This window comes from Uranotaenia lowii, chromosome 3 (genome assembly GCF_029784155.1).
Source record: "Uranotaenia lowii strain MFRU-FL chromosome 3, ASM2978415v1, whole genome shotgun sequence".
Classification (NCBI taxonomy): domain Eukaryota; kingdom Metazoa; phylum Arthropoda; class Insecta; order Diptera; family Culicidae; genus Uranotaenia; species Uranotaenia lowii.
The window spans coordinates 25,273,735-25,298,782 of record NC_073693.1 but is presented as its reverse complement, the minus strand read 5'-3'; the positions used below and the strand labels follow the sequence as shown (position 1 = coordinate 25,298,782).

The following is a 25,048-nucleotide window of genomic DNA, read 5'->3' as shown; positions in this document are numbered from 1 at the left end:
AAAGCAGAGTATCAGAAGTAGCTTCTAAAATCTGGGGGTCCTAAGCCAATCAGTCTTTTTCCACCAGAAGGCCAAATCAAAACAAACTGTCTGCAGTTGACTTTAAATTCTGCGCTTTCAAAGCCAACCTGTCTTTCTACCGGAAGCCAAATCAAAATCAATTTTTTCGTAGTAGAAGACTGAAAAATCTGCGCTTCTTGTGCCAATCCGTTTTTTGAACGAAGGCCGAACCAAAACAAACAGTCAGCAGCAACTTTAAGAATTCGTGCTTCCTAAGCCAATCCGTCTTTTCCAACGGAAGGCCAAATCAAAACAAATAATCAGCAGCTGCCTAAAAAATATCTGCGTTTCCGAAGCCAATCCGTCTTTTTCCACCGGGAGGCCAAATCAAAACAAACAATGAGTAACAGCTAAAAAAATCTGTGCTTTCTAAGCCAATCAGCCTTAAAAATCTGCGTTTCCAAAGCAAATCCGTAATTTTCACCAAAAGGCCAAATCATAATCAATTTTTTTATAGTAGCTGCCTTAAAAATCTGCACTCCCTGGGTCAATTCGTTTTTTACTGGAGACCGAATTAATACAAAAAATCAACAGCAGCTCTAAAATTTGCGCTTCCCATGCCAATCCGTCTTTTCCCACCGAAAGGCCAAATCAAAACAAAATATCAGAAGCAGCTTCAAAAATCTGCGCTTCCTAAGCCAATCAGTCTTTTTCCACCAGAAGGCTATATCAAAACAAACATTCAGCAGAAGCTTTAAAAATCTGCGCTTCCAAAGCCAATCCGTCTTTCTACCAGAGGCCTAATCATAATCGGTTGTTTCGTAGAAGCAGCCTTTAAAATTCTGCGCTCCCTGTGCCAATTCGTTTTTTACCGGTGAGCGAATCAAAACAAAAAATCAGAAGCATCCTCAAGAGTCGGCTCTTCCAAAAGAAATCCGTATTTTTCACCGGAAGGCCAAATCAAAACAAACAATCAGCAGCAGCCTTAAAAATCTGCACTTCCTACGCCAATCTGTCTTTTTCTACTGGAAAGCCAAATCAAAACAAAATATCAGAAGCAACCTAAGAAATCTGGGCTTCCTACGCCAATCCGTCTTTTTTCATCAGAAGGCCAAATCAAAACAAACAATCAGTAGCTACTTTAAAAATCTGCGCTCATATTGCCAATCCGTCTTTCTAACGGAGGCAAAATAAGAAACTATTTTTCGTAGTAGCAGCCTTTAAAATCTGCCAACCCGTTTTTTTTTTGCGGAGGCCGAATCAGTAACTAATTTTTCGTAGTAGCAGCCTTAAACATCTTTGCTTCCTGTGCCAATCCGTTTTTCTACTTGAGGCTGAATCAGTAACAATTTTTTTGTAGCAGCAGCCTTGACAATCTGCGCTCTCTGTTAAACTTCGAGTTTAAGGTCAGGCGTTTTCCTACATTACTCAAGAATGACAAAATTTAAGTTTGCAGCCTCAACATAACTATAACATAATTTTGTGAAACTGGAGAACGATTGCCATGGAGCGAGTAAATTTGATGAATTATTCTCATAAGTTATGTCGTGAGACGGAGTACTATGAAAATTAAAAAAAAAATCAAAATAAAATAAATTAACTTTTAGTGATTTGGCTCTTTCCAATGGAAATTTTTGAGGAAATGTTTTACCTTCCACTTTTAGGCAAACCTGTCACCATCCTTAGCTCCTTAGTTCCTGACAGTTGCAGGGCTGTATCAATGCTGGAGCATGGATTTCCCAAAAACCGGAAGGAAGAACAGGTCCCTCTTCCAGTTTTTAACCCTAATCAGTTTCGGTGTGAGACTCGTTGCCTAACTTCGCGGAACACCGAAAAACGTGACAGATGATTTTCGCTGCCCTTCCCACGCCAAACAGCCGGAAGACTCACGCGTCACCATAAATTAACCGGCAATCCGCCCGGGAGTGACTTTTTGCTAAAGTTTAGGGCAACGGTTAAGTTGTCGTTTTGAGTTTAGAGAGTTCAAAAGTTTTTCTTAGCCTAACTTCAGGGGGTTGACTGCACCGCGTGGCTGCTAATTAATTTGCTGCAGGAATGAAGGGTGGAAAACGCTGATCAGGGCCAAAGTACTTTCGGATTGATTTGCAACCAACCTTAGGGTTAAGTTTTTCGGACGCCGGATGTTCCGGTTTGCGATTCACGGGAAACCGAATTCACACACGGTGGCAATTGGGTCGATCATTTGGATTCCCTTCCTTTTTGGGGGTGAAAAGCTCGGAAGGGCTCCGAGGACGGTCGTGGAACAGAACACATAGTAATTAGGACGATTGAGGATAAATGTCAATGTTTGAACAAGGGTTAGCGCGCCAGCTTTTCCTCGGCTAAGCAAGCAAAAAGCAGAAACGGTCCTCTGCCCGGAGTGAGACGGATAATGACATTTTTGCGACATATGTCGTAATCAGTCAGCCGCCTCGCTTTTCGACAGCACTCTTGGGGGTGGAAAACATCAGCAGAAGCAGCACTAATATCCGGAGATGGGTGGAATTCGGAGTGACAAATTGCCAGCTCAAATGAAACTGCCGCGCGCGTTTCGAGCTATGCCGTTCATCGTGGCTCCAGAGATGGAGAAAATGGTGGGATGTTCAAAATTTGAACCTGCGTTAACGAGAAGCTTTTGCCTGGTTTCACTACTGGCTGGTGTTGTTTTGCGAAAGATTCAGTGGCCATCAAGTTGCTACCACCCTCCCTAAACGGGGTGAAATGGGCAGGGGTGGCAGAAGTTGGTTGGAAAAAGGTCAACGGCGGAACGAGCGAACCCATTAGAGACACTTTATTTGTGTCATGTCAAATTTTTCAGGTTAGAGAAGACAGCTTTTTCGAGTCGGAGTTAAATAATTAAGTAAGCACACTTGTGTTTCGCAAAGCTCTCGTTTTCGTTTTGCCTTAGACTGTGAAAGGGTGGGAGGAACAGAAACTAAACTATATACTACTCCTGGACTAGTTAGTTCCACAAAGTTTTGTTCTGTGCCGAATCCAAATTGGAATGAACGGGGTCCTGTCCCAGGTGGGATGTTGCCGGAGAATGCTAGACATGATAAACTCGTTAGAATCGGAGCTCCGAGCTGAGAAAATTTAATTACAAGCATTTTGGAGGAATGTGTTTATGCCATTTAGCTTGCCGACCGGACTGTTTCGAATGTGATTACACCTGTGAGCTTAATTAGCACTTACAACGGCTCTCCAAATGTGCCATTAACCGGCTCAAGCATCACTGGGTCCCTAATTGAACGATTGTCACAAATCTTGCGGATAATCGGGTTGTTACTGCTTTCTCTCTCCCTGGAGTCACAGAGCTTTGTGAATTATTCAGCGGTCGATGCCGAACGGAACAGAACTTTATTATTCAATTAGAGAGCTTTGTTGGAAAGTGGCAAACAAAATTTAATTTCCTGGGCAATTGAATTTCGTTGTCTAGAGCATTTTGATATTTTTCTAGAATTTTCTTAAAAATCCTCCTGAGGTGATCAGAATATTTAAGCGATTAAATCACTACTCGACCGTTTTGGCCACTTCCTCTTCGGCTTAGAACTTAACTTCATTATTACGTTCGGCACAACATTGTGTTATAGATTTTCCCGGAAAGCTCCAGGAGCCCCCCTTCAAAAGAAGATTTCCGCCACTCGTCGTAAATCATAGCCCCGGTAAGCTTCTTTCGACAGTCAGCCCTTTTTCAGTCTTCTGCAAGGTGAAAACCAAACTTTGAAACACTCATTAATCCTTTGCGCGAGGATGAATCGTGATTGACTTAGGGAGCTCCTGTCCCACCACCCCCAAGTAAAATGCTTCAACTCAAAGCCCTCTCTAAACAGTGCTGTTGGAATACTAATATAACGCACTTCATTTCGAGAACTTTTCCCCCAGCAAGCAAGTAATCCGATTCCGAATTCCGGGCAACTTCAGCGTAGTTCCGGGCAAAGTTTCCAAAATGGCGCGGAAACCGATGTTCCCAGATACCTCTCCAAAACCTGCTGCCAGGGCTCTCAGGCTAAAAATATTCCATCCCCCTTCCGCCGTAATTTATTCAAAAACAGTACCCGGTCTGCTTGCAGGCGCCGAGGCTAGGAACTTTTTCCTCCGAACCGATAGTAAACATTGAGCTTCTTTCTCGAATCGATAGAAGACAGGGGAAAAGAAGCTCACCCGCATGTGGCAAAAACTGCCAAACATCAATATTTCAACGCGAAAATCCACCCTTAATTACAAGAGCTGCCACTTTTCGTCCCATCAGGCAGGGGTAAGTTTTCCACCGCACTGGTTGCGCTCTCCGTGGCGGAAAATGAAGGCTAAACAAAAACCGGGAGCAGATAATAGTGAGGATCACCGGGAAAAAGCTTCTTGGAGCTTCCGATGTTCCGAGGGTCTCGACGAGGGTGGCTTTGATAGAAAAGCGTTACTTGGAAACCCATCATGGCGGCGATTCTTTCAGTTCCTAACAGATGAGAGATATCGGAAATGTTTTAACGTTAACCTCTAAATTTTATCATGAAAAAATTTAAAAAACATTCGAAAATATTATTCAAATGCGTCCGATTAACTAACGAGTCCTATTTACAAATTATTAAGTAAAAGCTCAAATAAAACGCCTAAAAGTATGCAAATAATATTTTTTTCGATCACTAGCAAGAATAAATTTGGCAAACCCAAAGGCGGAAATTGAAAAAAAAAATTGAAAATTTGGAAACTATTAAAATTTTGACAATGTTGAAAATTTTGACAATTTTGACAATTTTGACAATTTTGACAATTTCGGCAATTTTGAAAATTTTGACAATTTTGACAATTTTGACAATTTTGACAATTTTGACAATTTTGACAATTTTGACAATTTTGACAATTTTGACAATTTTGACAATTTTGACAATTTTGACAATTTTGACAATTTTGACAATTTTGACAATTTTGACAATTTTGACAATTTTGACAATTTTGACCATTTTGACAATTTTGACAATTTTGACAATTTTGACAATTTTGACAATATTGACAATTTTGAGAAATTTGGCTTTATTGACAATTTTGAAAATTTTGAAAATTTTTAAAATTTCGACAATTTTGCCAATTTTGACAATTTTGACAATTTTGACGATTTTGACAATTTTGACAATTTTGACCATTTTTTTGACAATTTTGACAATTTTGACCATTTTTTTTTGACAATTTTGACGATTTTGACAATTTTGACGATTTTGACAATTTTGACAATTTTGACAATTTTGACAATTTTGACAATTTTGACAATTTTGACAATTTTGACAATTTTGACAATTTTGACAATTTTGACAATTTTGACAATTTTGACAATTTTGACAATTTTGACAATTTTGACAATTTTGACAATTTTGACAATTTTGACAATTTTGACAATTTTGACAATTTTGACAATTTTGACATTTTTGACATTTTTGACAATTTTGACAATTTTGACAATTTTGACAATTTTGACAATTTTGACAATTTTGACAATTTTGAAAATTTTGACAATTTTGACAATTTTGACAATTTCGACAATTTTGACAATTTTTACAATTTTGACAATTTTGACAATTTTGACAATTTTGACAATTTTGACAATTTTGACAATTTTGACAATTTTGACAATTTTGACAATTTTGACAATTTTGACAATTTTGACAATTTTGACAATTTTGACAATTTTGACAATTTTGACAATTTTGACAATTTTGACAATTTTGACAATTTTGACAATTTTGACAATTTTGACAATTTTGACAATTTTGACAATTTTGACAATTTTGACAATTTTGACAATTTCGACAATTTTGACAATTTTGACAATTTTGACAATTTTGACAATTTTGACAATTTTGACAATTTTGACAATTTTGACAATTTTGACAATTTTGACAATTTTGACAATTTTGACAATTTTGACAATTTTGACAATTTTGACAATTCTGACAATTTTGACAATTTTGACAATTTTGACAATTTTGACAATTTTGCCAATTTTGACATTTTTGACAATTTTGACAATTTTGACAATTTTGCCAATTTTGACAATTTTGACAATTTTGACAATTTTGACAATTTTGACAATTTTGACAATTTTGACAATTTTGACAATTTTGACAATTTTGACAATTTTGACAATTTTGACAATATTGCAATTTTGAAAATTGTGACAGTTTTGACAATTTTGACACTTTTGACAATTTTGACAATTTTGACAATTTTGACAATTTTGACAATTTTGACAATTTTGACAATTTTGACAATTTTGACAATTTTGACAACTTTGACAATTTTTACAATTTTGACAATTTTGACAATTTTGACAATTTTGACAATTTTGACAATTTTGACAATTTTGACAATTTTGACAATTTTGACAATTTTGACAATTTTGACAATTTTGACAATTTTGACAATTTTGACAATTTTGACAATTTTGACATTTTTGACAATTTTGACAATTTTGACAATTTTGCCAATTTTGACAATTTTGAAAATTTTGACAATTTTGACAATTTTGACAATTTTGACAATTTTGACAATTTTGACAATTTTGACAATTTTGACAATTTTGACAATTTTGACAATTTTGACAATTTTGACAATTTTGACAATTTTGACAATTTTGACAATTTTGACAATTTTGACAATTTTGACAATTTTGACAATTTTGACATTTTTGACAATTTTGACAATTTTGACAATTTTGCCAATTTTGACAATTTTGACAATTTTGACAATTTTGACCATTTTGACAATTTTGACAATTTTGACAATTTTGACAATTTTGACAATTTTAACAATTTTGACAATTTTGACAATTTTGACAATTTTGACAATTTTGACAAATTTGACAATTTTGACAATTTTGACAATTTTGACAATTTTGACAATTTTGACAATTTTGACAATTTTGACAATTTTGACAATTTTGACAATTTTGACAATTTTGACAATTTTGACAATTTTGACAATTTTGACAATTTTGACAATTTTGACAATTTTGACAATTTTGACAATTTTGACAATTTTGACAATTTTGACAATTTTGACAATTTTGACAATTTTGACAATTTTGACAATTTTGACAATTTTGACAGTTTTGACAATTTTGACAATTGAGACAATTTTGACAATTTTGACAATTTTGACAATTTTGACAATTTTGACAATTTTTACAATTTTGAAAATTTTGACAATTTTGACAATTTTGACAATTTTGACAATTTTGACAATTTTGACAATTTTTACAATTTTGACAATTTTGACAATTTTGACAATTTTGACAATTTTGACAATTTTGACAATTTTGACAATTTTGACAATTTTGACAATTTTGACAATTTTGACAATTTTGACAATTTTGACAATTTTGACAATTTTGACAATTTTGACAATTTTGACAATTTTGACAATTTTGACAATTTTGACAATTTTGACAATTTTGACAATTTTGACAATTTTGACAATTTTGACAATTTTGACAATTTTGACAATTTTGACAATTTTGACAATTTTGACAATTTCGACAATTTTGACAATTTTGACAATTTTGACAATTTTGACAATTTTGACAATTTTGACAATTTTGACAATTTGGACAATTTTGACAATTTTGACAATTTTGACAATTTTGACAATTTTGACAATTCTGACAATTTTGACAATTTTGACAATTTTGACAATTTTGACAATTTTGACAATTTTGACAATATTGACAATTTTGACAAATTTGGCTATATTGACAATTTTGAAAATTTTGAAAATTTTTAAAATTTCGACAATTTTGCCAATTTTGACAATTTTGACAATTTTGACAATTTTGACGATTTTGACAATTTTGACAATTTTGACAATTTTGACAATTTTGACCATTTTTTTGACAATTTTGACAATTTTGACAATTTTGACAATTTTGACAATTTTGACATTTTTGACAATTTTGAAAATTTTGACAGTTTTGACAATTTTGACAATTTTGACAATTTTGACAATTTTGACAATTTTGACAATTTTGACAATTTTGACAATTTTGACAATTTTGACAATTTTGACAATTTTGACAATTTTGACAATTTTGACAATTTTGACAATTTTGACAATTTTGACAATTTCGACAATTTTGACAATTTTGACAATTTTGACAATTTTGACAATTTTGACATTTTTGACAATTTTGACAATTTTGACAATTTTGACAATATTGACAATTTTGACAATTTTGACAATTTTGACAATTTTGACAATTGAGACAATTTTGACAATTTTGACAATTTTGACAATTTTGACAATTTTGACAATTTTGACAATTTTGACAATTTTGACAATTTTGACAATTTTGACAATTTTGACAATTTTGACAATTTTGACAATTTTGACAATTTTGACAATTTTGACAATTTTGACAATTTTGACAATTTTGACAATTTTGACAATTTTGACAATTTTGACAATTTTGACAATTTTGACAATTTTGACAATTTTGACAATTTTGACAATTTGACAATTTTGACAATTTTGACAATTTTGACAATTTTGACAATTTTGACAATTTTGACAATTTTGACAATTTTGACAATTTTGACAATTTTGACAATTTTGACAATTTTGACCATTTTGACAATTTCGACAATTTTGACAATTTTGACAATTTTGACAATTTTGACAATTTTGACAATTTTGACAATTTTGACAATTTTGACAATTTTGACAATTTTGACAATTTTGACAATTTTGATAATTAGTTGATCGGTTTTCTTATTCTTCTTACATAAGTGTAGGCGTTTTAGTTTGGAAATAAAAGTTTGCAAATTAGGAATCAGATGTTTTTTTTCTGTGATGTTTCGGAACATTTATTTTTTTTTTTTTATTTTAACCATTTTATGTTAATTTGCCTGAAAACCCAAACTTACTTTCCATCTTTCCTCAACCTTTTCTATAAACGATTTTTTCCTTCTCGTCATCATACATTGGCTGATTTCCTTCAAAAATGGAACTCTTGACATGACCAATCATATCCGATGCGAAGTAAATCCTTCAAAACTTTTTCCTACCCCGGGCCAAATTCAACTCATCCACTTAATCGACAAACAACTTAAGATGGCTGCTGATTTCCTTTCCTTTGGCCTGAAATGATCGGCGCCATTCCCGGGGTCTGTTCAATCGCATACAACAACACAATCGTTTGGGCAAAAAAATTGTCGGTTTCTGTCAGGAAAAACTCGTGATAACAACAACGAACGCAACAAAAAAAAAAAAACGCTTTCGGAAATCAAAACTGTCAAAAATGATATTTTCGGGCGGGAGGACAAAAAAAAACACAACAACACCGCTCAAAAAATTCGAATAGAAGGAACAAAAACCAAAATTCGGAAGTGTTAACTTCAAAACTGGCAACGGTTCAACGAAGCGTCCGGGGTTGTGTTTTTTTTTCTTCTCTCTGCTCTTACGCCTGTGCTTATGCTATATGAGTGTGACTGTGAGTTGGGACAGCAGGAAGGCCCGAAATAACACGAGCTGTGACAACTGGACAGCACCGGAAAAATAAACCCCAAATCAAAGGCTTTCCTCCCCACGAATGTCTGGGAATGGAAGAAGATAACACTCCAATCGGAGACAAAACCGAAGAAAATGGAAAAAAAATTGAAAAATACTAACAAGGAGAGTACTGTGATATTTTTTTTAAAAAATGTTTTGCTGCTGTGCGATTTCGACTTTTCATTCCAAGTATAATCTTAAGAAATCTTTGATTGATTCGTTTTTAGAAATTTTTTTAATACTCATTTTACCAGAGTTGTAGAACAGTTTGATGGCGTTTTCTAGGTTTTCATTTGAAAAAAAAAATCAACACTTAGGTTGAGCATAACAGTTGTTGTTTATAGAAAAAGAAAGGACAAAAATCAAAAACGAAGTCAAAGTTTGATTGAAAAGTAAAATATTAGTTTTGAAACAAAATGGAATCTATTGGAAACTGTTTTCGTTTTTTTTTTTTTTTGACAAAAATTCTCCAGCTCAGCGAGCAACTTAATTGACAGCAAACACCCAAGACAATGTTCAATCATGAGGAAACAAAAGAGTGGAAAATTGAACAGAAGCAGACACAAAAAAAAAAACTTAAAACAATTCACGAACCCCATCTGTCAATTGGTTACCCGTTGAAAAGTTTCAGTTTGATTTTCCGCCATTTTTTCTGTTACCCACCCTATTTAATTTCGATCCATTGTTTGTTTTTTTACTGTTGGAAAATTTTTGTTTCACCTTTTGAACCCCTCCGTTTTTCCAAACTTCCATCTGGTGTTGAGAGTGACGTTTTGTTGTTTTTCTACCGTTTGCCGCGTGATGTGTCTTTTTTTTGAAAATCTGTATAAAAAAAAACAATCAAACTTTGACAAGCCAAAAGGCAACAATGGAGATATTAGTTTTAATAATCGAACAACGCTGGCCGGAAATGAAACATTGTAAGCTGCTTGGAGTGCTTTTTAAATAATGAAAAAATGGACGAAAAACATGTCTGCCATTCCAATGTTTATGGATAGAGGAGTGGAGATAGCTGTGTGTTAGATATCGACTATCATTAGTATTTAAGAGCGAAAAAAAACTTCATCAAAACTACATCTGAAAATAAATTCTAGAATAGTATTTTACCAACTCATCGAAATAGAAACAGACTATTGATAGCTGTGTGTGCGTGCGTTTGTCAATGAAATTTTAATCTTACAGTTTGATGTCATATTGAAAAAAAACTATTTATTCTGAATTTTGTGTGATTTTCGAGTGGGAGTTTCATACATTTTTATAGAACTGAACTAGTATAGAACTGATTTTTCTTCAAATGCTGAACAGTTTTCCACCGATCCCAAAATCCAAATCCTTTCATATAATCGCCCTACCTAGACCCGAAAAAAATCTGCTACTTTCATATAGAAACCCTAAATTTACAAAAAAAATCAAATTTTTCTCCTAGTTTGTAGAAATAGCGTTTTTTTTGTGAACCATCCTTCATATCCGAGAACCATTTTGTTGTTCTACAAAATCTATCTAGCGTTCGTATGACGAAATGTTTTCTTTAGTAACATGTTTTGTGTTACAGATTTTAACTACCCAGAATACCATTAGTGAGAGTATGAAAAAAAAAATTACAAAATTGGACTATCTAAGTTACCAATTTAAAAGGTAAACGAATCCTCTTCCTTAGAAAACTATTCCTGGTAGAAATCAACTGATTATGGTACATCAATATAAGGCAGTTACAGGCATTCTGTTGATAATAAGCATAATTAGTATGACTTAAAACATTTTTGTTTTTTTTTTTTAGAACAGTCATTTTTAGGATATAACTTAATAGTACTCTCAATCCACGAAAACTAGAATGTACTGTTAGGAACTGATTCTTTAACGGTATTTTTAGGTTTATTATCCTTCTAAAGGAGAGTCTTTTTTTTATTTTAATTTTAATGTAGGTTTTTCAGGTGTTACACTAGCTTAGATCACTGGAGATTGATGACAAATGATATAACTGTGAATAATTTTTGTAAAAAAAAAACACATTCAATGAAATCAATTAAAACTCATCGCCCAAACAAAAATTCTAACCCATTCATGACTATTTCTATTTTCAAACATTCCTACTGAGTCCGCGTTGAAAAAACAAAAACGCAAAAATACCCGAACCCGCGAGATCGCGTGACGCAGCGTGTCGTGTCGTGTTTGTTATTGTGTTCACACTTGGAAACACATTTGCAGCGTCACTTGGTTTTCACTCTTTTCCACCCGCTATTTTCTAGCCTGGTGCCAAAATGAAAACGGAAAAAAAACAACACCGAGAAAAAAGAGACGGGAGACAGTTCACTAAATTTACCTGTCCCCATAATTTTTTTCCCTTTTTCCATCGTGACACGTCGCTGAGGAAGGCGAAATTCCCTCAATCATCCCCCCTTACTCATTGTTGTTTAGTTTTTTTTTCCAAAAAGTTCTAAAGTTGTCCTACCGAAAATTAGAGCCTCTAGCACAAGGAAAGGAAAATTATAATTTCTACTTTGCCACCTTGGAATACGGTTTTTTACTCTGTCAGTTCTTAAGTGCAAACGGGTGTGGGGGGATGAATTGAAGTGCCGAAATGAGTTGCTTTTTTCGGTGCCACGAAAAAGACCGACCCGAACAAAAAAAGTTAATCGAAACCGCCTCTTTTCAGTCAATCAGAATAGTATCATTTGGAGATGGTTTTATTGTCATTTATTGGTACTACCTTTGAAGATACGGAATTTTGAAAAGTGGTTATTTTATACTTCGGGAGACAACTTTTTTAAGGCCTGTCGATGGTGAAATTTCAAATGAGTCAATTCCAAAAAATGTATAGATAATTATAGTTTGAAACTAAGTGGTGTAGTCTCTCTACTTATTGCTCACCAGAGTAATCAAAACCAAAAATTGATTTCAAAATAAACATATTATGAGCGTTAAATGCTAACTGTACTTTGCAGTCCTATAAAAGGCGCTCTGAATGCGGTTTCAACACGCAATACGTTTGTTTGAAATAAAAAAAAAAAAACATGCATTTATTATTTTAATCAGATGGCATTGAGCAAAACAAGCTTCTAAGTTTTTAAAATTTGAAATATTTTTAACACCAATTATCCGGTCCAGTTCAGGGCTAAAATAAGCAATAAAATGAAGTATCTTTTCACACAAAATGTGATTTCAAAAAGCAGATTGAAAGATGAGTGTTTTTAAATTGGCTAAATCTAGGCTAATTTTATTTTGAAAAGTCGTAAATTTTTTATCCAATTTTTTCCAAAAAGAGTTGAGTCAACGTTTCAAATATAGAAAACATGACATAATTGAAATGATTGTACAAATTTTTAAAAAGAAACAATATTCTTGCTTGATAAGTATTTTTGTTGTTTTCCTTTCGGAAGCTTTCAAATTACCTTGCTGCCACACCAAGAGTGGAAAAAATGTATGTTAATTTTAATTCATCGCAAGTACTAAGATAAAGAAATTTGTAAAAACATTTCTCATAAAAAATTCAATTTTCTTCTCATCCGCTGTAAGAAAAATCAATCCGGAAGCTTCTGATCGAAACATATCAAAATTTGGAATCAATAAAATGAACATTCATCTGTAATTAAAAATCTCCATATTCAAAGAGCCTTCTTGTGAAACCCGAGCGATTTTTCTATTCTTTGTTTTTAAATTTCACAGAAGCTGTAAAATTCAGATCTTACTTGAAAAAAAATTGATTAGAGAAACTTAAATTTATGTTTGAACTAGATATCTTTATTCTTTCAAGGTGACTTTTTTTAAGAATTTAAAAAAAGGAAAAATTGGGATCTCTGCTAAGTTGCCTAATTTTAAAGGGTACTCTTTACTATCCAATGCACTTTCAGGAAAAAATTGATCGAAGAGTCAAGATCAATTTTTTTTATTAACAAACAAAATACACGAACAAGGTTTTAAAAATCTTTGTTTCCAAAATTTATTCCTCAAAATTTCAAATATTCCATTTTTATACCAAGATGTTACTAAATTCCCTCAAAAATAAAAAAAAATGACTGATGGAACACATTTTCGACTTTAAATTTTGGTAAAAATGTGTAGGTTTCTAAGATTTATTTTCATAATTATCAATAAAAAAAAATCTAGAAAAAGCTGTTAAAAAAAACTTGCAACACTGTAGAGAATGACCAAAATAACTGTTTTAAAGCTATGTTCTCTATGATCATTTTTACTTAATACAAAAAACAGTTAAAAAAATACACAAACAATGCTAGGATTTCATAAAATCCTCATTTTTCCATAAAACTTCCTTTAACCAATTCCATTTTCAAGCTAAGCTGTGAGAGAATTCCATGAAAAATAAATAACAACCCCAAACATTATAATGAAAACATTTTTAATTTCATATTTTGATAACAATGTGTAAATTTAAAAAAAATTAAATTTTCAATAAAAATTTTTGAGATTAGGCTGCAAAAATAACTGGCAACACTGTGAAAAAAAATTAAAAAAAAATCTTATCAAAGGTGTATTTTCTTAAATCATTTTAATTTAAGACAAAAAGCAGTAAAAAAATTCACGAGCAAGTTTTGAAAATATTATTTTCCTCAATTTTTCCTAAAAACTTCAAATATTCTATTTTCAAGCTTAGATGTGTAAAAATTCCTTTGAGAATAAATAATTACTTTTAACATTATAATGAAAACATTTTAAGCTTCAAATTTTGATAAAAATGTGTGAACTTCTAAAGAAAATTATAATTTATAATAAAATTTGACTAGATATAGCTGCAAAAATAACTGGCAACACTGTAAAAAGTTATCAAAAAATACTGTTATAAAGGTGTATTTATTGTGATAATTTTTTTGAAGACAAAAAGCACTTTTGAGTTGATTTCAAAAGATTTCAGAAATCCGACTAGTCACTTCAGTGTGGCAAATTATTTTTTTTAAGATTTAAACTATACAATAATTTGTGATAGAATATTTGCACTTCATTCTAGCTGGTCTGAACTTAAAATACTGACAGATTTCTAGAAATAGTCCTGGCCCTGAAAAGATAATGTGTGCTTGTTAAAACTTCGAAAATTATATAGAAAAAGGAATATGAGCTAGTAATGTGCTTTTAACATTGTAAAAAATAGAAACTTGATGATAGAAAGTAACATTTTTTGTGGAATTATTCAAAATAACATCTTTTTATCATTACCAAAAGCTTTTTTTTAGTCACACTGCACAAGCCTTAAAAAATTCTTGAATAATTAAAACATTATGTTTTTTTTTTAAATTCTTTACAACTACACCAAAATATTTCCAAGCAACAAACATATTTTGAGGGAGAAACAATGTAATGATGAGTAATAAATTTGATGATGTATGAATTGATGAATGAAAATGAACTTCAAATACTCCATTTTCAGCTAAACTAAGATATGATGAATTTCCTTCAAGAATGAATAATAGCTCCAAACATTATGATGAAAATATTTGTTATTTAAATATTGATAAAACTGTGTGTTTTTCAATGAAAATTTTTAAGTTGTCAATAATTTTTTTCTAAAATAGGCTGTTAAAATATCTGACAACACTGAAAAAAGTTTACCCAAAATTTGATATAAAGGTGTATTCCAGAATTTTATCAGCCATATCCAGGCAGTACAAATCCGAGCAGTTAAAAAAAAAACCTGGTAAAACCCGGGTATTTGATATAAAAATTGACGAAATAAAATCCCGGCAATATACGAGCAAACTTTGACAAAATCTAGAAATAACTCAACAAAAATCAAGAAAAAAATTGGAAAAAAAATTTTCAACAAAACTTATCGACGGATTTTCATTCGTATTTTAACCATTCTAAAAAATATTTAATTATTATTTTTTATGAAACTTGCTCAAAAAATTTCGTTTGGGAGGAAAAAAAATACCACATTATTTGTTCTTTCTTATTTGATTTGCCAAGTAAAGTGAATCAACTCGGAGAAAATCCAGGCCTTTTTCAATAAAAAAAATCCGGGCATTTTTCAATGAAATCCGGGTTGCTGGACCGGGCTGGACTGTTTCCAAATTTTGAATTCCATAAGCGGGCAAAACTGAATAAAACAGGGCAATCTGACAACCTTATGTGTTCCTCATGATCGTTTTAATCGAAGACACAATGCAGTACTGAGTTTAGGGAAGAAAAATACAATTTAAACTTTCCTTCCTGTACTGAAAACTGCATTGTGTCTTGGGAAAAATGATCATGAGGAAAATAGTTTTATAATCGTTTTTTTTTTGTTAATTTTCTACAATGTTGCAAGTGTTTTTTTTTTCAGTTAAATCTGGAAAGTTTTTATTGACAATTTAAATTTTTTTTCGATATTTATAGTTTTTGGCTTAACATTTAAAAAAATACTTTTCCTTCCCAATCTTTGGAGTAATAAGTTATTTTTAAACAAAATTTCAATACATCTTAACTCAAAAAAAAATTTTTTTTAGTTTTTAGGAATAATTCTAAATGAATTGTTTTATTGCTCGTGTATTTTGTTTACAAATCAACAAAAAAAAGTTGTCTTAGACCCCCGATTGTTATTTTTGCCTGAAAAGTGCGTTAGATAATGGAGAGTCTTCTCAATAGTTTTCAAATTTTAAAAAATGACTATTTCCAGGAATAATTACAAGTGTAAATTTTTGAAAGTTGCTTGTGTATTTTGCTCGAAAATTTTCAGAAAAAAGTTGTTATTGACCCTTCGAACGATTTTTTCCTTAAAAGTAAGGTTAATAGGAAAGAGTTTCTTTTAAAGCTTTTAGGAATAATTATTAATAAAAATTCAAAAACTTCCTTTTTTTTCGCAAATCTTCAAAACAAAAAAGGTGTTCATGAACCCTCGATCACTTTTCTTCCCTAAATAGTGCGTTAGATAGGTGAAAGTCTCTTCGTTAATTTGGCAGATTTCCAGAAATGAAAAATTTCATGAAATCGTTTTGTTCCAAAAAAGTCATCATGCTCCCATTAGACTAGCGAAATTAAACGCCTTTGTATAGGCAACACTCTGATTCTCTCTACTGAAAATCATAAACGAACCAATAGATATAATGGACAAGCCGCAGGACGGCAAACATAAAGTGATTTAAGATATAACATCAGGGTTTTTTTGATTGTGTATCATTTTTAGTACTAATCGTTTCATCCTTTTACAGAATTCGTGAACTAGTTAAGACGATCCTTTCATGAAATTTGAAACATACCAAGAAAGAATAATTCAAGAATACAAATTGAAATCACAAATGAAACCTGTATGAAGCATTTTGTCTTGCTGGCTCGTTAAAAAAAAAAACAAATTTGTTTCAAGTCGATTTTCGATTTCGGCAAAAGCCTTGAAACTGATTAGCCAATTTTCAACGAAAAATCGTTTAAATGCCGTGTTTTTCAAAAAGATCAAATATTCCAAGAAAGCATGAAAAACATTAGGATAACGATAAAGTGATGTGAACAAAAGAATTTTACCCGGCTTGACATACCTTGTAGAGGTAAAAAAAATAACCTTGAAAATCTGACTTTTCACCAACCCATTTTCACAAATTTTTGTAAGCCGTGAGAAAATTAACAATTTATAACAACAAAAATGTTGGTAGACTTGTGCTAAGTAAATGGCATTTGAACAACACTACGTTTACTTGACATTGTTAAACTTTCCTAAAAACTTTTATTTTTGGATATATTAGTTTGAGAGTTGGAAGGCTGAAATTTTAAAACTGTTACTAGAAAAATTTTAATAAAGGAATGGCGCATAATAAACAGCTTTCTGTAAATTCAGTTGAGTGATTTTTAGTCTCAAATGTTCAAATTGTGGCGTACTGGCGTGTTGTGTGCTGGTGAATTTCAAGTTCAAACATTGAAAGCAAACGATTCAGTTATTTTAGTTTCGGAAATTTAAAAACAGAACTGGAAATAAAAAAAAGTAATGCTGAAATCACACAGAAAAGCTAACAGATATGAAGGCCAAATTATAGGGAATTTAGATTGATCTTCAGAAATCCAGATCGAGCTAATGAATATTTTTGACCTTAGAAAAGTCAAATTGGAAAAAGATTCATTTGGGATCTAAACTAAGAACATAAAAAAAGCGAATTTTTAATATGATGGTGAAAAACTGTTAAAAAGACAAGCGAAATTTTAGCAAAAGCTTTGAAACTGAGCTTATTTTCATCGATGAATCATTATGAAGTGTTGTTAAATGTTGTGTTTTTTTTTTGAAGAATACAAAATATTCCTTGGTTTTGGAGGCATTCAAAAATTTAAGATAATAAAAAAGTTATGGCAATGATAATTGAAAAAAAGGATCTGCTTTAAAAATCAAGGGTTTTTGACTCAGCTTGACATACTTTGTAGAAAGATAAGAAACCGAAATCGACCTTCAAAATTTCAAAATTCACTTTCAAACCTTGGAAATTTACCAACCCATTTACACATATTGGAGTAAATCGTCAGCAAATCAAAATTTATAACAAATAAAAAATGTTGATAGACTTCTGCTGAGTGAATGGCAATGGAACAAGTCTACTTTTATTTGACTTTTTTTTTAACTTTTTCATAAGTCTTTATTGGTTTTTTTTTTGTTTAAAAATTCGAAGGCTGAAATTTTGAAACTGTCATTAGAAAGTTTTAACTAAGAAATGACGTATAAGAAACAGCTTTTTGTAAAATTCAGTTTAGCGGTTTGAAGTCCCAAAGTTTCACATTTCGGCTGTGTTGGCGAATTTAAAATTTTGAGAGCAAATGATTTTTTTTTTCCTTTTGGTAAATTCATTAATTTGAAAAACTGGAAATATTAAAAAAAAAATATGCTGAAAGTATACAGAAATGCGAACTAAATTAAACACCTTTTCAAAGGCATACTAAATAAAAATTCACTTAGAGATAATGAATATTTTTGATCTAACAAATGTTAAAGTGGACAAAATTACATTTGAGATCTAAACTGGGAATATTGGAAAGCAAGTTTTTAATATGATGGTAAAAAAATGTGTGTGACCAATTTCCAATTTTCAATGACCAATTTTTACAATGGATATTGAAGCTTAGATTTAAAAAGTCGTTTTAGCACAATAACAAAAATGTGTTGGTTTTATTTCCATTTTAAACAGTTAAACCCATGAATAAATTTAGAAATCATAGAGAAATATTCTTCATAGTTTTGAACAAAAAAAAAGAAGTTTTTAAAGGATTTCAAATCAATCCAAACAACTGTTACATTTCAATAAAATAATGAACGAGAAAATTATGTGGATTGGATTTCAATTACATCTACTCTCCTTTTTTGCCGAAATTTGTTCATTATACTAGGCAGCACAATTTACTTTTTCCAAAGTGCCAAGCATTTAAAAAATATTTTGTGTATGCCGAATTCAAACATGTGATAAGTTTATTTTATTCATCAGATCTTATTTCTAAGACTCAAGGAATAACTATTAAAATAAGGCTGAAAGTCTTTTGAAACATTTATGCACATTAGATCGCTTCAAGGTTAGCAAGGAAATTTCAAATTTATTAAATTTTACACCTTCCACAACTTTATTTTGGTAGTTTTTAGTACCTCAAATAGCAATAAAAATTTTGGAAGTGATTCATTCGGTCCTATTATTAGCGCAATAAACTTTAATTGTGTTTGGAAATTTGAATGAGAAAACAAAGTTTTCATCCAAAAATCACAATAGGTGTATTAGAAGTTCAAACAAATATAATTTTGAATTTGAAATATTTTTTGATTCTTGCAGCACATTTCATATGAAAAAACCGAAAACCTAACTTGTACTTCAGAAAAAAAATAATGAATGTAATAAGAAATCATATTTTCGAAACACGATTTTTTTATGCTCGCTGTTTTGACTACTTTTTTGAAAGCTGTTTAACCCTAGGATAAAAAATCCCAAAAAAAATGTTTTGCATAGCCTATGAGTTTGTTCATTCATTCAATACTATTCAATGCATTCATATTTTTTATTTTGAAATAGTTATAACTGTTATCATAAAATTATTAGCTCCTTCTCTTGTAAGCAAAAGTAGAGGCTTAAGAATTGGCAAAATCAGAAACGAAAGATAAACTTCATTTTATTTACTTTCATTTTTTTCAAATTTCACACTGATGCTTGGTGACTCAAAAGAAATCTTGAAAAGATTTGGGTGCAAAATGTCAATTTTTGTAGCAGTCTTATACACATGTTTGTCAAACCTGTGGAATAAATCATAGGTATTGAAAATACAGCTTTTAGTCCAATGATCAATTTTTGCGAAGACCTTGAGCTAACTTGCCTTTTTAGAAAAAAAAGGCATAGAATTTAACATTTTTTTAAATTTTACCCCAATTTCGATAAACAGAATTTTTGAGGAAAGCCATCGGATACGCAGAAAATGTTAATTTTTTTTTAGAAACTCTTCATTTGAAGAGTTTGAGAAATACTGTGGAAATATAACGAGAACCAATTATCATTTTCATTCAAATTATCTCAGCGATGTATGAAACTGCTCTTATAACTCTATTTCAACTTTGCTTTTTTTAGAGATATTATAAGTTTCCCATGACAGCTTGAAATGATAAAGCACAGTCATTTCGAAAAAAGATGATAATGAAAGTTCTAAACCAAAGACAGATTAATCCTAATTTTTCTCCTTAAAACACTCGTGCAATAATTTGACAAATTTTTTCAACCCTCGGCCACAAAAAAACTTCTTAAAAAAAGACCGCACTTGCACTCCAATTCTTCGGCCCAGAAAGTTATTTCGGCCTGGACCATTCGTTTGCATTAGAAACAGAACCGAAAGAACCTTCATCGGCCGAAAGTGGGGGTAGTCAAAACTCAACAAACCGGAAGCATTCTCCCGAAAAGTCCCAAAAGTTTACGTACTTTCCTCGGGTGGGGGAACCCAAATCACAGAATATGTATTCTCTACCAACAACATTCAATGTGTACGTGAATTTATACCCGAAACGTAAAAATTCGGCAAGAAAGTCTTAGGTCCTAGGCACAAAAAAAAATCCCGGAACAGCACACCCGTAGAAAACGTCAACGCGAGTCAAACGTACACCCGCCTTTTTCCAGAAAAAAAAAAGGAAGAAGAAAAAAAACTTTCCAAAACAGAATCGGTTCCGGAGACAGCAATCGCAAATAAAAACAGATTCCTGGCGCCGGTAAAGTTTTTTCCACCAACCAGCCTCCACCCACAACGAGTCACCAAACTCAGCCTGGCATCGTAAAAGATTGCACCTCTACAGTGACTTTTCTTTCTGAAACGAACAACAACCAGCAACTTGAGTCTTGGGTGAGGAGGAAAAAAGTTTTTCCCTTCGAACGGGGTTGAGTCGGAAGAATGGTCATCTCTCTTACATGGCGACCGTGAAAAATTTCTCTGAACAACACATCGAAGATGCAAACACAAAAGCAAATTATTTTAATACACTTAATGTAATGCGATATGGAGGTTGACACGCAAAGGAGCAACTTTTTCATCTCCTCTAACCCCCACTGGCTCTTAGTAGAAGTTGTAGTTTGGCAGCCACTTTTTACTCAACTATTGCTTTTAAATGAGCGGGTAAAAATCCAGAAAAACTTTAAACGGCGTGTCAAACAACAAAATTCTTGGCCGGATTTGCGCAAAGCGCAAAAAGCGAAAGTCAAGAACTGGCTGTGGCTTTCCTTCCCCGGACAAAATCCAGATGCAGATTAGCTGGTGCTGCGGTCAAAGTTGGTGCAAATTTCCTCCCAAAATGGGGAAATTGATGATTCCACTGAAGGCCACTAATGAGTCGTGGAGAAACCCTGGGTGGGATTTGACGGTGTCAGGGAAGCTCGCTAAGGGACTGTTTTGTTGCAACCAGATAACTTTAGCGAAGCTGCATTCGCGGAAAACTTTCCTTCTTGGAGCTGCACTTTGCCCCGGTTCTTATCTTTTGGACAAGTTGCTGGATTGTAGCCCGGGAAAGTTTCGTTCGAAATCGCGACAAATTGTGCGGATAACAATCTGTTTGCGGAATGTTGAATCTTTCCTAAGAATTTTCAGTTGACAGGCTTGAAGGCGTTTTGTGTATTGGGATTCGGAAACGATTCATCTTAAGAGATTAAATCAATGCACAATTTTTCATTAAAGTATTTATTTTCTTAAAAAAATTTAAAAAAATACGTATTTTATACTTATTCAGTATAAGAAGTAAAATTGTCAAAATTGTCAAAATTTTCAAAATTGTCAAAATTGTCAAAATTGTCAAAATTGTCAAAATTGTCAAAATTGTCAAAATTGTCAAAATTGTCAAAATTGTCAAAATTTTCAAAATTGTCAAAATTGTCAAAATTGTCAAAATTGTCAAAATTGTCAAAATTGTCAAAATTGTCAAAATTGTCAAAATTTTCAAAATTGTCAAAATTGTCAAAATTGCCAAAATTGTTAAAATTTTTCAAAATTTTAAAATACCTATGACTTTCCCTTTTGTAAGACTAATTTTCACTTCAAAACAGCAATTGAAATTCCTTCTGCTCTCATTGGGCAAATTTTTATACTCCTCAATCTATCCCGATTTAATCGAATATAAATAATTTATTTGAGATGAATATATCCAGAAGAATTAGATCTAGGCTAACTTAGACTGTACATAACTTTAAACATTTAGAACCTTGTTTATATCTTAAAGATGTTTAAATTAGGTAGATTTATCTGTTTTGTTTTTCTTTTTCAGTTTATTCAAGTTGAAATATTTAGTTACAGTGTTTGTGATACGAGAAGTCGAATCAAGAACAATTACATATTAAGTTCTAAGTGTAAACTGAGAGAAAGCAAATAAGTCAAAATCAAGGCAAGAGGAATGGTATTCAAAAAGGCAAAAAATGCAAAACTATGGACTGAAGAAAATATGTGATTTTAATCACAAAATAATATGATAAAAAAGAACAAGTTGATATGATGGATATTCACACAAAAACCTTATCCCCATTTTTATTCAATTTTCCTAGAAGTTTCTTTGAATAAATGTTAGTAGTTTTGTAGCTGTCAAAATCCGTTTACTAATCCAAACTTTTGTTTCTCTCTTTCTCTTTTGATCTGCTCTTCTCTGCTCTCTTTCTCACAGTGGACATCACAAATGGACAGCTGACACCAAACAATAACACCCCGCTGCTAACACAAGCCCTCTCAGGTGAGTTTCCGCACGAAAAAAAAATCACAAGATCAATCGCCTAATTTTCACCCTCCCCTTTCTTTGCAGTGATGAACAACTACCAGGCGGCGGCAGCAGCGGCGGCCCAGGGCTTCGGAACGCCAGCCTCCCCGCACACCACCACAGCGGCCCGGACGGCGGCCGGCTTCACCAACACCAACTCACCCGGGCCCACGATCGACATGTACAGCTCGAGCGGGGCGGACAGCGTCGGCTACGTCCAGGCCACCAGCCCGCAACCGTCCGGCTTTCCGGCGATTGCCGTGAGCCGCGCGCCGCTCAACTACAGCCCGGTAGGTGGATTTTCGGTAAAGTGAAGCGGCGGCTCGAAGCCCCCATTTTTCTAATCTCTCTCCACTACCCCTTGTCACATCAATATTGCATGATGTTTTGATAACAGATGTTTTCTGTCCTCTCGACCTACTGATGGAAAGTGTGGTGAATGTTTTCAAAACATGAAGATTATTTATGAAAAAAATAATGGAAATTTCGTTAAAAAAAAGTCAACAAAAGCTGTAAACCACAGATTCTCAACAAGCTGACAATTTGTAAATTTATAGGAACTGGTTTTCATGACAAATGGCTCTTAGTAAATTTCATAATGTTTTGAAGCAAAACCCATTCGTTTTCAAGGGAATTTTATAGGACGACTTATCTATTAAAAGTTAGAAAATTTTATTATCCTAAATCTCAAAAAGTTCGAAGTCAGGTGGAAAAAATTTCAAACAAAACCTTTTGTTGCACGCCCACCAATTTACGGTTTTCATTTGCTAAGGGATTTGTGTCCAAATTTATCCATTGTGATCGGTATAAATATAATTACAACCAATTTTTTTTGGGTAACCATCCTGTAAAAACATTCTGGGGTAGCTTTTAAGCCAAATGGCATGCGTGTAATAACGCATGCATGCATTGCGTTCCGCGCTACATGGGGAGCAAAAAACTATGAACTGATGAAACTATAGCTTAAACTTTAAGCAACCCTGAAGTACGCAACTATGACCTACCAACCACAGCTGGTGAATCCCGGTATACGGATTGTATTCCAAGTCACAGCGAGCCACCACGTCTCCCTGTTTGCAACTCTGGGTCCATGGGTACAATGTGAAGACTTGTGATATACTCCGTGGATACCTTCTACTCCCTAAACTCCACCTTGGGCCGCAGACCTAGTTCCCACCTCGAACTGTTTAACACACTATGCTGCAATAGTGGGAGGTCTATTCGCGCTAGTGTGCTCCATGGAAATATACCCTTACGGCTCGAGATGCGACACTTCCTCGAATCGACTCGAGATTGACGTACACATACCTCTCCTCTGCACGACTCAAGGCCCGATCTCTCCTCTCGCGACTCTAGATCCGATCTCTCCTCGTACTTACTTGAGGTAAACACTTATATTTACCCCTCTTGTTGTTGATTAATGGCCTGATCTCTACTCTTACGACTCGAAATACGACCTCTTGTCGTAAAGATTTGGAGTTAACTACACAAACCTCTCTTTTTGTAGACCGAGGCCTGACCTCTCCTCTAACGACTCAAAGCCTGACCTTTTATTCCTATGATTTGAGGTTTGCCAAAATTATGCCCGTCGTATGCCGATCGAGAGCAGCTTATGTAACACTCGCACTTGTCACAGCACACGCACGGTACTTAACGGAACTACTTGGATGATTTCCGACGAAAACGTCATCCTACATCGACTCGGATTTTCCGGCGTTGAGAGCCACTCTACCCGTGGGTATTCTCCGATTGTGGAATAAGATTTCCTCAACGGTTTCCACTGAGGAGAAGGTAAAGTCTTATCCTCGCAACTTCGATCGTTGAGAACCGCCCTACTCAGTTACTTCTCGAAGGTTGAGCATCCAATGCACGAACGCAATGTACCCACGGTATCCTCTATCCAAAAATTGTTGCCTTATACTTGTAACTAACCGTGGGGTCGGACGCATACTGATCGACAGCCCCCCGTCGATGGGATCAGTCTACTCCGACCGTTGTCCGGTCTTCTTGTATCCCTTTGGCTGGCAACTCTAGGATTTTTGGTCCGTCGTGTGCCAGATCGAGAGCAGCTTGTCCTGGCCTCGAGCCTTTCATCAGTGCTTTCATGGCACACATTCGGGACTTTGAACGCTACGACTCGGAGGTTTGCTGACAGTGACGACATCCTACACTGACTCGGGAGGCTTATTCAGTCTGAAAGCCGCGAGATAAGCCTATGCGTTCATCTTTCATATTTCGATGAGTCCCATTGATCCTGCTACTTAAGCATAAACGCTGTACGTTCAGCTTTACGCACCACTTTAAGAGTTTTTGCTTGGCAACATTCTTTATCCTCCGCCAGGGTTATGACGGCAGTGATGTCGATAACAAAAG

General features: G+C 33.3%; 1 protein-coding gene across 2 annotated transcripts in view; it reads left to right on the top strand.

Annotated features, from left to right (window-relative positions):
• LOC129757525 (RNA-binding protein Musashi homolog Rbp6-like) overlaps nucleotides 1-25,048 on the top strand; it is a 125,363-nt gene that overhangs the window by 83,485 nt on the left and 16,830 nt on the right. For both annotated transcript variants that reach the window (XM_055754794.1, XM_055754793.1), the window contains 2 exons: nucleotides 22,586-22,651; nucleotides 22,721-22,980. In XM_055754794.1, coding sequence (XP_055610769.1) covers nucleotides 22,586-22,651; nucleotides 22,721-22,980 — 326 coding nt within the window. The remainder of the gene's footprint in view (nucleotides 1-22,585; nucleotides 22,652-22,720; nucleotides 22,981-25,048) is intronic.